This window comes from Hyperolius riggenbachi, chromosome 6 (genome assembly GCF_040937935.1).
Source record: "Hyperolius riggenbachi isolate aHypRig1 chromosome 6, aHypRig1.pri, whole genome shotgun sequence".
NCBI classification, from domain to species: domain Eukaryota; kingdom Metazoa; phylum Chordata; class Amphibia; order Anura; family Hyperoliidae; genus Hyperolius; species Hyperolius riggenbachi.
In genome coordinates, this window is record NC_090651.1 from 285,995,869 (window position 1) to 286,012,063 (window position 16,195).

Here is a 16,195-nt window from a genome sequence, read left to right on the forward strand (position 1 = left end):
CGGAAAAATAAATGCAGGGGTTTTCGAGATTCCAAATTAGTTTGCAGGGGTTCCTTGAGGTCCAAAAGTTATTTGCAGGGTTCCTCCAGGGTAAAAAGGTTGAGAAAGGCTGGTCTAGACTTATAGTCGAGTATATACGGTATTTAACATATCTTAAGAATAAAACATGTAGCACCTTATGGTGACACATGAATACACTGCTGTGATCATCTTACCTAGTACAGTGAGGTTCAATTGGCTCTCCCGGTTTCCAGTTGGGAATGTAGCAAACTCGCATATATATGCCGCGTTATCTGTTAACTGTAAGTTTCTTATTTGGATGGTGCCATCATGAATGGAGGGTTTCAGGAACTCCACGCGCCCTTTGAATGGTTGGAGGATTGATACACCCATGGCCGGATTAAATATAGCAACGTTCTGCTTTGATCCATTTGTTGATTTTTGCCATGTGACTTGTGTAATCTTTACATTTGTCATAGTATTGACGAAACTGCATTGAAGGACAGCATCGCTGCCGATGTAACCCGAGACTGCATCACTGACATGTACTGCTTGGGAATGGACACCTGAAAGGCAAAGAAAACACAATTCAATAAAAATAATGAGAAAATGAATACACAAAAGTAGAAGCTGTGACAATGATTGATATTTGAATAAACGTTGGCAGCAGAAATAGAGGATATGCTTACAACATACGTAATTAGAGGCCATCTCAAATGGAATCTGAAGTGAGAGGGATATGGAGGCTGCCAGATTTTTTTTTTTTTTTTTAAACAATACCAGTTGCCTGGCAGCCCTGCTGATCTATTTGGCTGCTGTAGTGTCTGAATCACACGCCTGAAACAAGCATGCAGCAAATCCTATCAGATCTGACAATAATGTCTGAAAACACCTGATCTGCATATGCTTGTTCAGTGTCTGTGGGTAAAAGTATTAGAGGTAGAGAACTGCCAGGCTACAGTATTGCTTAAGGCCCGGTTCACATTAGCGTTCCAGGTCCGGCTTCCCCGGACCCGGAACGCTCCGTACACAGCGGATGGTGAATGGATACATTGTTAATCAATGTATCCATTCACACTCGTGCGACCGTCCGGATCCGATCCGGGAACGCAGCTCCGGGACGATCCGGCTTTTTTCCAACTTGCTCCATTTTTTTCCGTCCGTCCCCGTGCGGCTGCAGACCCGGGCCGGATCCTGACCCGAACATGCGTCCATGCTGTGCAATGAGAAACGGATGTTTCTCATCACACTGGCAATGGGACCGGATGCTTCCAGCACCGGTCCTATGCCACTTGGGGGGCCCGGACTACACGCCGGTATCCCCCATGCTTGCGGTGCCTTTCTGGCACTGCAATGTATCTAGTTCCGGCTACTTTATTGTAGCCGGAACTGATACATTCCGGATCCGCAACTGGTGGCAACTTGTGGCCACCGCAGAGACCCGTACGGTCTCTTTGCGGCCCCCGGACACTTGCGGACTCGAACCGCAAGTGTGAACGGGGCCTAAAAGCGGGAAGCGACTGTACAACTCACCTGTCAGCGCCATCGGGAAGTTCTGCAAGTCTTCTCCCCATCACGCAGTTCCAGGTCTCCTCTCTGATGCCCCCTAGTGGCGTCTCTTATTGCTGCACCACTGGAGGAGTCGGAGAGGAGATACAGAACTGCGTGATGGGAAGAAGACTTGCAGAAGTTCCCGGCAACGCTCACAGGTGAGGTGTACAGTCGCTTCCGCTCGCATCACTCTGCATATTAGGCGGGGGAGACTGCCTAAAACGGGGGACATATACTAGGGGCAGATTACTTAATACTGGAGGGTACAACTAGCAATTTATGCTGGGGGGGGGATAACTAATCCTGGGGGGCATATCTGGCTATCTGTACTGGGGGGAGACTACCTAATGCCTGAGGCACATTTGGCTATGTATAATGGGGGCTACATAATCCTTGGGGGCACATCTGGCCATATATACGGGGGCTACATAAACCTTGAGGGCACATCTGGCTTTACAGGGGGAGGGGAGGCTATCTTATCCATGGAAAAGCCCCCCCCCCCAGTATATATAGTATACTGGGGGGGGGGGCTACTTAACCCTGGGGGAACATCCTGCTATCTATATTGGGGGGGAGAGGGGGGCTACATAACCCTGGGGCACATCTGGCTATATATGGGGGGGGGGGGGGGGGGGGGGCTACCTACGCCAGCGCAGTGATGGAGGCAGTCAGATGGAGGGTGTCAGGAGGGCCCTCAAGTTACTTTGGCCACAATGGAGCTAGAACCGGCCCTGCCTGGAGGGCTTTATTAAAGTGGATATGCAGTAAAGTTACACTGGGCTCCCTTCACATATCCAGTCATGCTCACAGAGGTTTCTGTCTTTATTTTTTTTAAATCCTGTGCACCTGATTGGGTGTTTGAAGGGAGCCCAGTTTAACTTAAAGTGTACCAGAGCTGAATAAAATAATAAGAGCTTTACCAGAGCTGACTAAAACAGCAACAATACAGGTTTACATCCCAAAAGATTTAAAAATTCTAAGTATGTTCTTATTTTAATATATGTATTATTAAAACTTTATTAAATGATTTTTACGAACACTAGAGGTCCACACATACTGAGAAGTCACTCAAGGTTTATTTACATGACATAACTGCAAGTGAGCAGTGAAAATGTTATCACCACCAGCTTTGATTAGAGGTCATCTCCTTTCACAGCAGTGAAGTGTTGAAGAAAATGCTACTTTGATCACTGCTTTGAGTTTCTGCTATTAAATAATACATAGTGCCCGGCCTAGATGCTTTCTGCCTTTCTAAAAACTTTTACGAGTTTTAATGCCACTTGTTATAAGAAGCTGTGGAACAAGTTTCCAATGTGGAACATTATGTTCACACATCTTGTTAAAACCAAACCACAGTCAGGAAGACCATCTGAAAATTCAGCCAAAATGGCCAGAAAAATTGTTCAGGATGTAAAGAAAAACCCACATTAACTTCAGGTGAAAAACAAGACTCTAGAAAAAATGTGGTGCAGCAGTTTAGCAGTTTCAAAATGAACAGTAAGGAGGCACTTGAAGAAAGATGGGCTCCATGGTCAAGTTGCCAAAAGAAAGCCATTACTATGCCAATGTCACAAAAGTATCCCGCTTATAATATGCCAGAGACAAGCCTCAAACCTTCTGGCACAAAGTAATTTGGAGTGAGGAGACTAAACTGGCCACAACCATAAAGCATACATTTGGAGAGGAAGCAACAAGGCATATGATGAAAGGTACACCATTCCTACTGTGAAACATGGTGGTGAATCACTGATTTTTTTCAGGGTGTGTGAGCTACAAGGGCACAGGAAATTTGGTCAGAATGTATGGCAATATGAATGCATTAAGCGATCAAAAGATACTGGAGGAAAATTTGTACTCATCAGCCAAGAAGCTGAGCATGGGATGTACTTTCACATTCCAACATGTCAATGGTCCAAAAGACAAGGCCAAGTGAAATAGCCATCTCAGCCTCCTGACCTCAATATCATTGTGCCACTCTGGGGAGACCTCAGACATGCAGTTCATGCAAGACAGCCAAAGAATTGATGGGAACTGGGGGCTTTTCGCTAGGAAGAATAGGCTGCTTTACTGCCTGAGTAGATAAAGAGCCTCATCCACAAGTACCAGAAAAGACTTCAAGCTGTCATTGACGATAAGGGGCCAATACACAATATTAAGAATTGGGGTATGTAAACTTATAAACAGGGTAATTTGTGAGTTAGAGTTTAAAAGAGTAAACAGATGTTTGACAATTATGGCTTCAGCCAACCACTTACCATAAGTGGAAAAAAAAAGGTTTTTGTGCCATCAATCATATTCTATGAAAAGTAGTTATACATACACACATACTGTATATTCATAGCAATGTAAAGAAAGAACATGAGCTATCATTGCTAGAGCTCCAAGATGCTGTAGCCCCCCTCACCCCCCCCCCCCCCATCACAAACACTAAAGTTGTGTGAGGAATTCTCCCTTATCCAGCACATTCTCCACAGTGACATAGAGACAAAGCTGCAGTGAAATATGTCAACAGCTGGAAATTCAGATTCAGAAATGTTCCTGCTGGAGGCTTGGACTGATAAATGAAGCTAGGGGGGTTTATTCAACTTCCCAGCGGTTGCCCAGCATCTCTTTTTAGTAACCGCAGCTACATCTATAGAATACGGTAATTACATCTGAAAAGTATCTCACAGCCTTGAATCATTCTCAAACGAGCTAGATTTCTTATTTGCGTGCTTTGCCACAGATTCTAGAGCATATCGGTATATATTGTAATACATTGGAGAAATCTGTATAACGTGTAAGTGAAACATGGAGAATGTAACTGACAAAAACATAGAACCAATGAGCTTGATACATAAGACTGCAATAAATCCGCAGCGCATTCACAGTGCGGGTTATATAAGCCTAGTGCTCCAAGCCTGGTGTGTGCGCGTAACTGCTGCGCGCGCTCCGCTAGAATGGCAGCTACTACGGTAATTAGCAGGTGTGCTAGTGGAATACCAATGTTGTGTAGCAGTTACAAACACACATTACCATGACTGCGCACTACATGCACACAGTAATATTAACCTGCACTGTGCGTGTGTGTGGTAGATTTACTGCAGTTTTATGAATCAAGCTTAAAGTGTACCTGAGGTGAAAAATAAAATATACCTCAATGATCAATAGGCTCTTCAGACCCCTCCAGATGCCTTATTGCATTCATCCTCCTGTGTCTTGCCAGTTTTATGCCCAGTTCTTAGGTGCGACAGGGACAAGTCAGAGCCTGGCCCATGCGCAGTCCACTCAGCGCATCCCTGCATGCATGGCCGAGAGAGTCCTCGGCATGAGCAGTTCGGAATTGTGCAGGCTCAGGATGCTCCCGATGACGGTTGCCACACACAGTCATGCAGGAGCGAGTACAGAGAGGGTGTGCTGATGGAGAGTGCATGCGCCCCATAGAACCGACCAGAATTCTCAACAGGGCATACAGCAGCGAGACAACGGGGAGGTCTGACGCAATGAGCAGCCTAGAGGGAGTCTAAAGAGCCTACGGGATCCTCGAGGCAAGTATTCTTTTTATTACTCTCAGATGGTAGTTGTGAGTTTGTGAATCCTTTTGTAAATTGTAATGTAAATTGATATACATGCTAGTTAAAGTCATAGTTCAGGCTTATTTATGAACATCCGAGCAGGCGATAGCCAGCTGATGTGTACTGCAGTGGTTTTCTCCTGAGCTGCAGCCGCAACAAGCACCAGCAGCTGAAAGAACGGCGCTTGCTATGGTAGTTCAGCAGCTGAACAATGCGGTGCACATAACCATGAAAGGGCCCTAAAGCTTGCTCAGTTTATCTCACTGTTTGTAGTTGTTTTGATTGACTGCTTAGGAGCCTGCTCTGCTCTATGGAGAGGGGAGGGGCAGGATGAGAAAGCAGCAGCACCACCTGCAACAATTTCAAAGGGTGTTTTCACAAAAACAATAGCTGGCAGTCATTAATGATACAACACAATGGGTCAGTGACAACAGGGAACACCTGTGGAGACTCCAGATATTTGTGAAAATCATGAATGACCAGTTTGGCTAAGAAAAATCTGTGCACAAACCGTAGCTGTAAAGGCCCATAAACACATCGGATTTTTGCGAATGACCCGTCGTTTGAACGTTCCGTCGTTTGCACGTCAAATCCGGCGTGTGTACAGACTATCGTTCGGGTGATAAGACTGGTTTTCAGCGATCCGCCGGGCGGATCGCTGAAAACCAGTCTTATCACCCGAACGATAGTCTGTACACAGGCCGGATTTGACGTGCGAACGACGGAACGTTCAAACGACGGGTCATTCGCAAAAATCCGACGTGTGTATGGGCCTTTAGTGTTGGTGAAATACATTTTAAAGGAAGCCTAAAGGGAGAGGAATACACAGACTACCATATCCATTCTCTTATAAACAATGCCAGTTACCTGGTCGGTGTGCTGTCCTTTAGGCTTTAGATGTTTTTGAGTCACACACCTGCGCAGCCTTTCTCAACCTTTTTACCTTGGAGGAACCCTGTAAATAACTTTTGAATCTCAAGGAACCCCTGCAAACAATTTTTTGGTCTCGAGGAACCCCTACATTTATTTTTCAGGAGGCATGGTCTTTAAGTAGGTTAGGCTGCTAATTTCACTATCTCCTATTACACTGCCACTCATTATACTGTCTCCTGACCCCCCAATTTAGTGCTTCTTGTTACAGTACCACCTATTATAGTGTGCTTTATTATACTTCCCCCACGATGGGGTAAAATGCCAAGGAACCCCTGCAGAGTCCTCAAGGAACCCTGGGGTTCCAGGGAACCCTGGTTGAGAAAGCCTGCATTAGAGACTTATAATATTAGAGGGAGAGAATGAGCACAGAAGTCAGGTAACTAGCATTGTTTATTAGAGAGCGCTGGTGTCAGCCTCAATATTATTTTCACTTCACGAATGCCTGTGTCAGGCCTGAGACCAAAATACTAGGATACGTCAATTACTTATGGTTTCACATATTTTTTAGGCATTTTGAGGGTTCTGTAAATTCACCATTAGTACCCCAAAACTCAGGACACAGATACAAATAGACATTTCACGGCCATACGTTCCAAGCCTCGCTATTTGCCAGAGAGAGACCGAAACTAGACCTGGGAAATGTGAGAGCACATCTTTGTAAAGGAATCCAGGGCTCGTATACAGGATAACAATGCAAAATGCAACGGATAGGTATCCAAAATTACATTATTGTTCAGCATTTTTTTTTCCACAAAAGAAATCTCGATCTATGATTACATCCCTCTGGCAAAGTCAAAACTGCATCGATATGCCACACTGCAGCATGAATAAATAGTGCAATGTTTTAAACAAAAAGGATTCCCTTTTCATAGTTTTGCATGAAAACTATTGGACAGGAAGTTACTATCTGCTGTATGTAGCCTAAGTTACAGAAATAAGCTTCCCAGCACTATTTTCCAAAACCTTTAATCACACGGTAATGAGACAACATTAGCTGTAAACCTTCATCTTTCATTAGCCTAGGCTACGCATAGGAGGTGGCACTTCCTGTCTAGCGCTTAAAGTATATCTGCAGTGACAGGTAGCCGATGGGATAAATGTTTGTATAAAGTACCAATCATAAATATGACTTGCATTTGTTCTTTTACCACTGTAAAGGTTGCCACACACCATACAATTAAAAAATCCAATTTTTCACCAATTCGATAATTTCGATTGGTTGTCCCGAAAAATTCAGGAAAACAAATTTCTTTGTTTACAATCGATAAATCTGATCAAATTTCCCATTTTTGTTTTCGATTTTAGGAGATTGGACATGTTACAAATTTCAGCCCAACTTCATCAGGAATTAAGTGGTGTTTGATGGATTGTTAATTACTTGATGTACAGTTCCAATCAAATTTTTTTCTGAGCTTTTAATTACTTTATTCATGATTGGGGGAAAATTGAACATAGGTGTGTGGTATATTGGTCAGATTTTTGAATTGTTGCAATCAGTCAGAAAAATTGATTGCTATTCTTGAATTGAACAGATATTTAAAAATTTAAAAATTGTATGGTGTGTGGCCACCTTAAAAAGGAACTCCAGTGAAAATAATGTAATACAAAAGTGCTTCATTTTTACAATAATTATGTATAAATGATTTAATCCGTGTTTGCCCATTGTAAAATCTTTTAAATCCCTGATTTACATTCTGACATTTATTTCATGGTGACATTTTTACTGTTGGCAGGTGATGTAGCTGCTGCATGTTTTTTTGGCAGTTGTAAACAGCTATTTCCCACAATGCAGCAAGGTTCACAGACAGGAAACTGCCAAGAGTACGTACTCAGAATTTCTTTGTGGGAGGGGTTTCACCACAATATCAGCCATACAGCGCCCCCTGATGGTCTGTTTGTGAAAAGGAATAGATTTCTGATGTAAAAGGGGGTATCAGCTACTGATAAGGATAAGAGTTCAATTCTTGGTCGGAGTTTCTCTTTAAGGGTTAATAACAGTGCTATAAATCCCAGTATCTCTGCAATATGCAAAAAAGATGGCTGTATAATGTTCTCTGATAACTTATAGGGGGTCATAAAATGTGTGTGGCTGAGACAAAAACGTTTGGATGAAGGTAAAGACCAGAATCAGATGCTAGGAAGTTAAACCTTGAAACCTAAAGCTGTGTACACTCACACACTAGATGAAAGTTAGCTGAGGCAGCCGAAACAATCATCTTGGACGAGAATCTAATGTGTGTAGAGCAGCCCCTGATGCCTTGGCCAGAGATCAGCTCTGCGGATCGACTTAGTAGAGCAATGGCCAAGAGCATTATTCTCACTACATCCTGCCGTGCCGCTCTGTAAGCCCTCCACCTTCCTGCATCACAACAGAATGCGTTGCTAGCCTGGAGGCTAGTGATGCATCTGTACAGCCTCAACAATGCACTGTTGCTGGAGAAATCCAGTTTTGATCTGTGCCGGTTTACACGCCTCATGTGTATGGGGCTTACATTTTTAACCCTTAAAACCAATTTCAAAACATAGGACTCCAAGAAAGTCTTTTACTTCTCATATTTCTGTGGATTCATGGTAGAGCAAGTAAATGTTAGCTATCTTCCTGAAATTGTTCCTCTATTCTAACACTTTGCACCAATGATGAGTTTCTGTAGGAATCTATAGTTCTCCCGGCTTAGGAGGCCAGTCAGTGCTGTCTCTGCCAAGAATCTTGCACGTGTACAGCCCACTGGATGCCTCTACTCCATCATAGCAACAGTATGTGTTGTAAGGCGCCCTCTTGTCCAGTCCTACGCTGGTAAGCTCTTTCTATGTGTGCACCTCACTCGGTGTTTCCTCACTCTTGGGCCTTATTGCCCCCTGCACACACTTTACTAGCACATTCATCCACTTGGTTTCCTCACACGGATCCTCCTATTGGTGCACTTGATTCTTCACCCTGTTTACCTATGCGAGTTGCAGGGTGTCCATGTACACTTTCCCCTTTTGGGCAGCGTTAATCCTACTTCTTGATACTACCAGCTATTGGTCTGTGCATCTAACATTTGATTTATGTGTATTCACATTAATGTATTATGCTATTTAGACTGTAAATTGAGGGCAATATCATTGTGTCTTTGTTTTTATGGTTTTATCTTTTGATTTGGAGTAATAAAGGCTTTTTGTATTTTTCTATATACTTTGTGGTGCCGTTTTTGTAGGGCCAGATTCTGTTCTTTTGCTTGTTTGTAAATCTAATGAATGTCTTATCTATTAAAAATGAGTTACCAATGTATGGCCAGCAGAATTCAGGATTATTTCTATAGATACAATTGTTTATCTCATCCGTTTATTTTCACTTTAAAAGCAAACCTCAGAAACAGACTTTCCTTAAAGTGACATGAGATTTATTTATGTTGTGGTGTGACATAGCTACATGGTGAGCAAGTCAGCTGTTACTTCAGGTGGTTTTAATGTGTCTATTGAAGGAACTGTGCCGGACCGCACAGAGAAGAACAAAGACTGTACACATGGCTTGCAGGCTCCACCCCTGTACTTAAATAATAAGAGATCACAGCACTGAAAAACAATTCCCTCAATTTACAAGGTGAATGCAAGCAAGAACAAAGGCTTGTAAGCATGCACTATTAACATACAGAGAACAAAGCTCTGTAATGCATCCGCTACAAACAGACAAATATAACACAATCACAAATGCTATCTTGATTGTACAATAGGCGCTTTTTATGTAAGGTATATGGAGGTTTTAGCACACAGAAGATCACTTTCTCAGACTAGATGTGTTTCCTTGCATGGTGCATTGTCATACTCGGGAAAGAAGCATAACTGTAGAAATACAAATCTAGTCTGCTGGCAGCAATGCTAAGAACAGATTCTGCATGCCCCATTTTCTCACTCAGATTAAGGGCCCTTTTCCACTTGCAGCGATTGCGATGCTGAATCGCAAAATCACAAATCGCTAGGGTTTGCTAAATAACATACGAATCGCGGTAGGCATTTTCCACTATTGTAATTCGATTTTTACCAAAGCGCAATCGTGCTGCGGAGCAATTTTTACTGCAATTTTGCTATGCTATGCACCGCATAGCAAAATCGTGCTGAAAAAAATTAGGGATTGCTGAATCGCAGTCGCGAGCATTTAGCGTGAGCGATTGCTAGTGGAAAAGGGCCCTGAGTATTTTTTTTAACTAGGCACGTTCCACTGCTTGGCAAATCGCATGGGCACTGTGATTAACACGGTAATCGTGGCGCCCCTTTTCCATTGCGGCGATTGCATGCGTTGTGATTTTTACCAAAGCACAATTGCACTGCCTGCTGCAGTTTTTGTGCAAGTACGCTTACCCTATGGGCGCATACAAAAATCATGGTACTATGCGATATTTGGTGCAATTTCCCTTTGCGCCATGAAGCCCTGCCCTCTGGTAACCCCCCAAAAAATGCAATCGCGCACATGATGGTGATCATACGAGCACCTGGAAAATAAAATTTTCAAACTGTTTATGGTCACTGTCAGAATCGAACTGTGATTGCATTTTGCAGTGAAAGAGTTCGCTAACTGAACAAGCAACATCAAAAGCGCAACAAAGATAAACCAAGCGCACCCTACAGTTTGATATCAGTCTTTTACTTCACAGCTGAATACATTTTAAATCATTCCTCATTCAAAAATTGTTTCAATGCACACAGACTGGTAAGGGTTTTAGGAATAAAGTGCTCGCACTCAATTTACATCACAACATTTCCATTGGGTTTGAGTCTTGTGTTTCTTTGAAACATGAAAATTCCTATAATTTTGCAGTATTTTTTTTATTGTTAGAGTCATACGCTCTGACCATCGCTCAGGATAGAGAGGCTTGTACAGGCTTCTTACCGAGTGTGCGACTGACAGGATCTTTAGCAGTTGAACCAAAGCCTGCATTGCAGCCGAACAGCCTGTGCTGGTCTGTAGAGAGACTGTCAGAGAGCAATGTCCCAATATGCCCATCCAATCGTAATTTGATTTCAATTGATTGATTTTACTTTCCTGGGGCTACTTCCAGACCAGTCCACCCCAGGTCCCTCAGTTTCCTCTCGGTCCGCTGTGTGCTACTTCCAGACCAGTCCACCCCAGGTCCCTCAGTTTCCTCTCGGTCCGCTGTGTGCTACTTCCAGACCAGTCCACCCCAGGTCCCTCAGTTTCCCCTCGGTCCGCTGTGTTACTCCCTGTTGTAAGATCGCCTGTTGTGGGTTACTGCACATGCACAGCCCAGGTGCCTCCTCAATCATGCTTCCATGGCTGGGAGCCCAATTGAGGTGGAGCACAGCAGGGGTCAAGCATGCAGTCAGCAAGCTTTCAGGGGGTCACAGTAGCGGAGTGGACGAGGAGGAAAGAGAGGGGCCTGAAAAAGCTATGGAGGCTGGAAGAAGCCCCAGGTAAGTTAACTGGAACTTTAAGCTGCTACAACTTAGTAGAAGGTTTAGGGTCGGGTCACACTTGCATGTATGGAAAACACACAACACTTTGCTTTTTATTTTTCCAGACACCACATGCCTCTACATTGCAGAAAAATGTTTGCATTTTTCCACAACAACCGTAAAATTACAACAGACCCTCAGTTTTTCTCCACTGATGTACATGGGTCATCAGTTTCCATGCAAGCCTGTTAAAGTTGAACCCTGCCTTGCGTTAGGTTCACAGTGTTTTTTTGTGTTCCCCGTAACAGCAAGAACGCAACGGATTGGGAAAGTGCTGCAGCATGTGACCCACACACTAAAGGACCACACCAGTGAAAAAAGTAAGCATTTAAAATCTGACAGAACTGACAGGTTTTGGACTAGTTCATCTCCTCATGAGGGTTCTCAGGGTTTTCTTTGTTTTCAAAAGCTTTTACTGAATGGCTGTTTAAATGCCAGAATAGTGAGATACCAGCCAGCCTCCCTACTCACTTGCATGTTTTCTGCACACACACCTCCCTAGCGTTATGATTATTTCCAGATACAAGGTCTAAAAGCCATTACATTTTTTTCACAAGCTTTTAGACCCTAAAAACTAGAAGAAAAACATACTACAGAGAGTTCTGCAGCAGCTCCTGCATGAAACTCCGTCAGGCACGGAACTACCACTCTGTTCTGCGGCTTTCTGTCCCGAGCCTGACTCGGGATTAATGCTAAAGAGGTTAAGGCCTCATTCACACTAGTGCGCTTCTGTCCGTTTCTGTACTCTTTTCACCAACCTGTAACATTGATGTGCTGATAAAAAGCAGACAGAAGCGGAAAAAGTGTGAATAAGGCCTAATGCGTTTTTCACCTGCAGGAAAAAAAAAAACAAAAAAAAACCTCACATTCTACATCAGTGCTGTCCAACTTCACGGGCATGGAGGGCCATTTTTTTTTCAGACCCAATGGTGGAGGGCCGAAGGTTCTTGGTAGAGCCGCAGACTCCCCCCCCCCGGAAAAAAAAATGCAATTAAAGGACAATTAGATTGGCAGCACTTTCCACAAAATGCAATTCAAGATTTCGGTAAAGTTGTGTGGCGCGCGCAGTGAGGCGAAAAACTTGAGGGTTCCCCTTGTGCCGTGCCGAAAAATGGGTGTGGCCATGGACCAGAATGTGGGTGTGGCCACGGGTGGAGACAAATTTACATGAACTTAGCAATGTGGGACATTAGATTAGGACAGTGGTGGTGAACCTTTTGGAGGCCGAGTGCCCAAACTGCAATCAAAAATTCACTTTATCGCAAAGTGGCAACAGCAATTTAAACTACATACAAACGTTTTAACTCATACATGAACATTATGGAAAATCCAAGTTGAAAATAAACTCTGAAGATAAACAATTTCATCCATCCTACTCCTGAAAAATGTATTCTTTTTTTTACAACCTCCCAGTTTTATTTTCCGTTTTAAAAAGCTAAAAAAGTAGGTTTAATGCTATTGTCTCATATGATGATGATTCAGCTTTTCCCATAGTCTCGCAGTAAGCAATCATGTGATCTCCAACAAGACAAATTCAGCAATCATGAGGCCCCCAGCAAATCATGAGGCTCCCAACAAAACACATTCAGCAATCATGAGGCCCCCAACAAATCCTGAGGCTCCCAACAAGACACATTCAGCAATCTTCAGGCCCCCAACAAGACAATTTCAGCAATCATGATGCCCCAAAAAAATCATGAGGCCCCCAACAAGACAAATTCAGCAATCATGAGGCACATAAATAGACACCTCTCACCTGGCTTCTAAATTATCCTCTACCGTCTGCTGTACCTGGCTGGCCTGGCAATACTATTTTTGGCCCGGATGGGGATGATGTGTGGGCTGAAAGGCCTTGCGGTGATGCTGGCGGTGATGCCTTGGTGTGGCCGGATGAGGTAGTGACAGGTGCCTCCCCAGTTAGTGACAAGTGTCCCCCCAGATGAGGTAGTGACAGGTGCCCCCTCCAGTTAGAGAGTGACAGGTGTCCCTCCCCCCCAGCTGAGGTAGTGACAGGTGCCCCCCCAGGTTAGATAGTGACAGGTGCCCCCCCAGGTTAGATAGTGACAGGCGCCCCCTCCCCCCCCAGTTAGACAGTGACAGGCACTCCCAGGTTAGATAGTGACAGGTGTCCAGAGCCTCCAACCATCCAAACCCCCGTTACCTCTGCCGTGCGCTGCCCGGCCGCCAATGCCTTTTCCTGTATCCCAGCTGGGCTGCCGCTGCCTGCCTCACAGCTCAGACCTCACAGATCGCAGCGACTGAAGCAAGGAGAGAGAGCGCATAGCACCCGCGCGGAGGAACTTCACATGCGGAAGTGACTAATGATGTCACTTCCGCATGTGACGTACTCCGTGTATGCAGGTACCGTGCACACTCTCCTTGCTTCAGTCGCCGCGATCTGTGAGGTCTGAGCAGTGAGCTGTGAGGCAGCGGGGACACAGGAGAGGCCACACAAGAGAGAGCAGGCATGGCGCCCATAGCGCACGCCATGCCTGCATCTCGGGGAGACGAGCGGGCCTCAACAGGAGGCCTGGAGGGCCGGATGCGGCCCGTGGGCGGCCAGTTGGACAGCGCTGTTCTACATGATAATTCTGCAGATTGTCAGTTTTCTATATCAATTACATTAGCTGCTGTGAAAAAACGCACACATTTTCCTGCATAGAAACACACTTGGAGTGCAGAAAACACATGCAGAAAAACACGTGCAGAAAACTGAAAGACAAATGTGTTCCCTGCCTTAGCTACTGTCGTTTGTTTTCAAATGCTTTCGAAAACAAAGACAATTCTGAAAATCCCCCATGAGGAGATGGACTAGTCCAAACCTGTCGGTTCTGTCAGATTTTAACTGCTTACTTTTTTTTTTTGCTGGAGTGTTCCTTTAAAAGACTGTTAATGTGTGCATTTTGTGGTGACGTACAGCAATGGCCGCACTGTGAATGGCAAATCCATTTTTATAATAATAATAAGAATAATAATCCGAAACATTTGTATAGTGCTTTTCTCCTGTCAGACTCAAGAGGCCACCCTGCAGTGTTAGGAAGTCTTGCCTTGAACTCCTAAGAGGAACGGTCACAAAAATCTTTAACTTTAAAACACATACAAATAAAAAGTACATTTCTCCTAGAGTAAAATGAGCCATAAATTACTTTTCTCCTATGTTGCTGTCACTTACAGTAAGCAGGGCTGTGGAGTCGGGAGTTGGAGTCGTGGTTTTGTAAACTGAGGAGTGTCGGAGTCGGATGATTTTTGTACAAAATCCACAGCCCTGTTAAGTATTAGACTATGGAGTCGTGGGTCGAAGCCATTTTGGGCACCCAAAAGGAGTTGTGGTTTCATAAACCAAGGAGTCGGAGTTGGAAGATTTTTGTACCGACTCCACAGCCCTGACAGTAAGTAGCAGAAATCTGACAGAACCGACAGATTTTGGACTAACCCATCTTCTCATAGGGGGGTTCTCAGGGTTTTCTTTATTTTTAAAAGTACTTAGTGAATGGCAGTTGCTCCGTCCAACTGCCAAAATAGTGTGCAGTGAGCAAGGAGGCTGGCCAGCATCTTTGTATTAATCATTTTCAGGGAAATTCTCTCTAAAGAATAAAGGCCATGCTTAGAATCCCCTATAGAGAAATGGACTAGCCCAAAACCTGTCGGTAATGTCAGATTTCTACTACCTACTGTAAGTGACAGCAATCATAGGAGAAAAGTAATTTATGGCTCATTTTACTCTGGGAGAAATGTACTTATTTGTGTTTTAAATTTTAAGATTTTCACAATGGTTCCTCTTTACTGATTATGTACTGATCCTAGCCAGGATTTGAACCCTGATCTTCCTTGTCAAAGGCCGTGCCCTTAACCAGTACACTAGCCAGCCACTACCTTGTATTGAAATGCGACAATCCGCATTACAATGTGGACATTATGCTGTACCGCACCACACTACAGGTAGTCCCCGACTTACAAACGCCTGCCGATACGAACGGCACGAATTCTGCAATTCTGTGGGAACAAGCCAAAAAAATTGGATTTGATCATTTTTGAGAAAATCGATTAAAAAAAAATAATTAAAGAAAAAAATGGCTTTTAAACTTATATAAGCAGGTACAGTGGGAAGAGGTGACACAGAGGGAGACACTGGAGGCACAGAGGAGAATCAGGTGACAGAGATAGCACAGTGTCCCAACTTAAGAACAGATTCAGGTTAAGAACAAACTTACAGTCCCCTCACTGGTTTGTTAACCGGGGACTAGCTATACTGTGAACCTAGTTTAAGTTTAGCATCAGATTTTGAATTGTATGTTTTAGTTTTGCCTTTTACCGTGTATACAAACAGAATCAAATACAATGTACTGTACACTAACAACTGTACTACTTGGCACAGGAGTGCATTAATCCAAATCAAACAGTCTTTTCTGCTGATACCAAACTTATAAACAGGTAACACTGGCTGTTTCTGGACTATGTTTACAGATCACACAGAAAAATTATTCATACTTATTTGTATTTTAAATATTGTTAAAGAAGAGCAGACTGGATAATCCAGTTCTACCTCTGTGCTCGTGGGGGAAGGGTGGGACAGCGACGGCGGCAGCGTATAGAGTAACTTGTAGAAACTAGGAAACAGGATAGCTGCTGAGATGATCACAGAAGATACACAAATACAAAGTAAACATCATTCATTGTAATAGATTTAAATTGTTCTGTACATATTA

General features: G+C 43.8%; 1 protein-coding gene across 9 annotated transcripts in view; it reads right to left on the minus strand.

Moving 5' to 3' along the window:
* Positions 1-16,195, minus strand: part of NECTIN1 (nectin cell adhesion molecule 1) — a 316,761-nt gene that overhangs the window by 208,896 nt on the left and 91,670 nt on the right. For all 9 annotated transcript variants that reach the window (XM_068240982.1, XM_068240981.1, XM_068240986.1 and 6 more), the window contains exon 2: positions 216-566. In XM_068240982.1, coding sequence (XP_068097083.1) covers positions 216-566 — 351 coding nt within the window. The remainder of the gene's footprint in view (positions 1-215; positions 567-16,195) is intronic.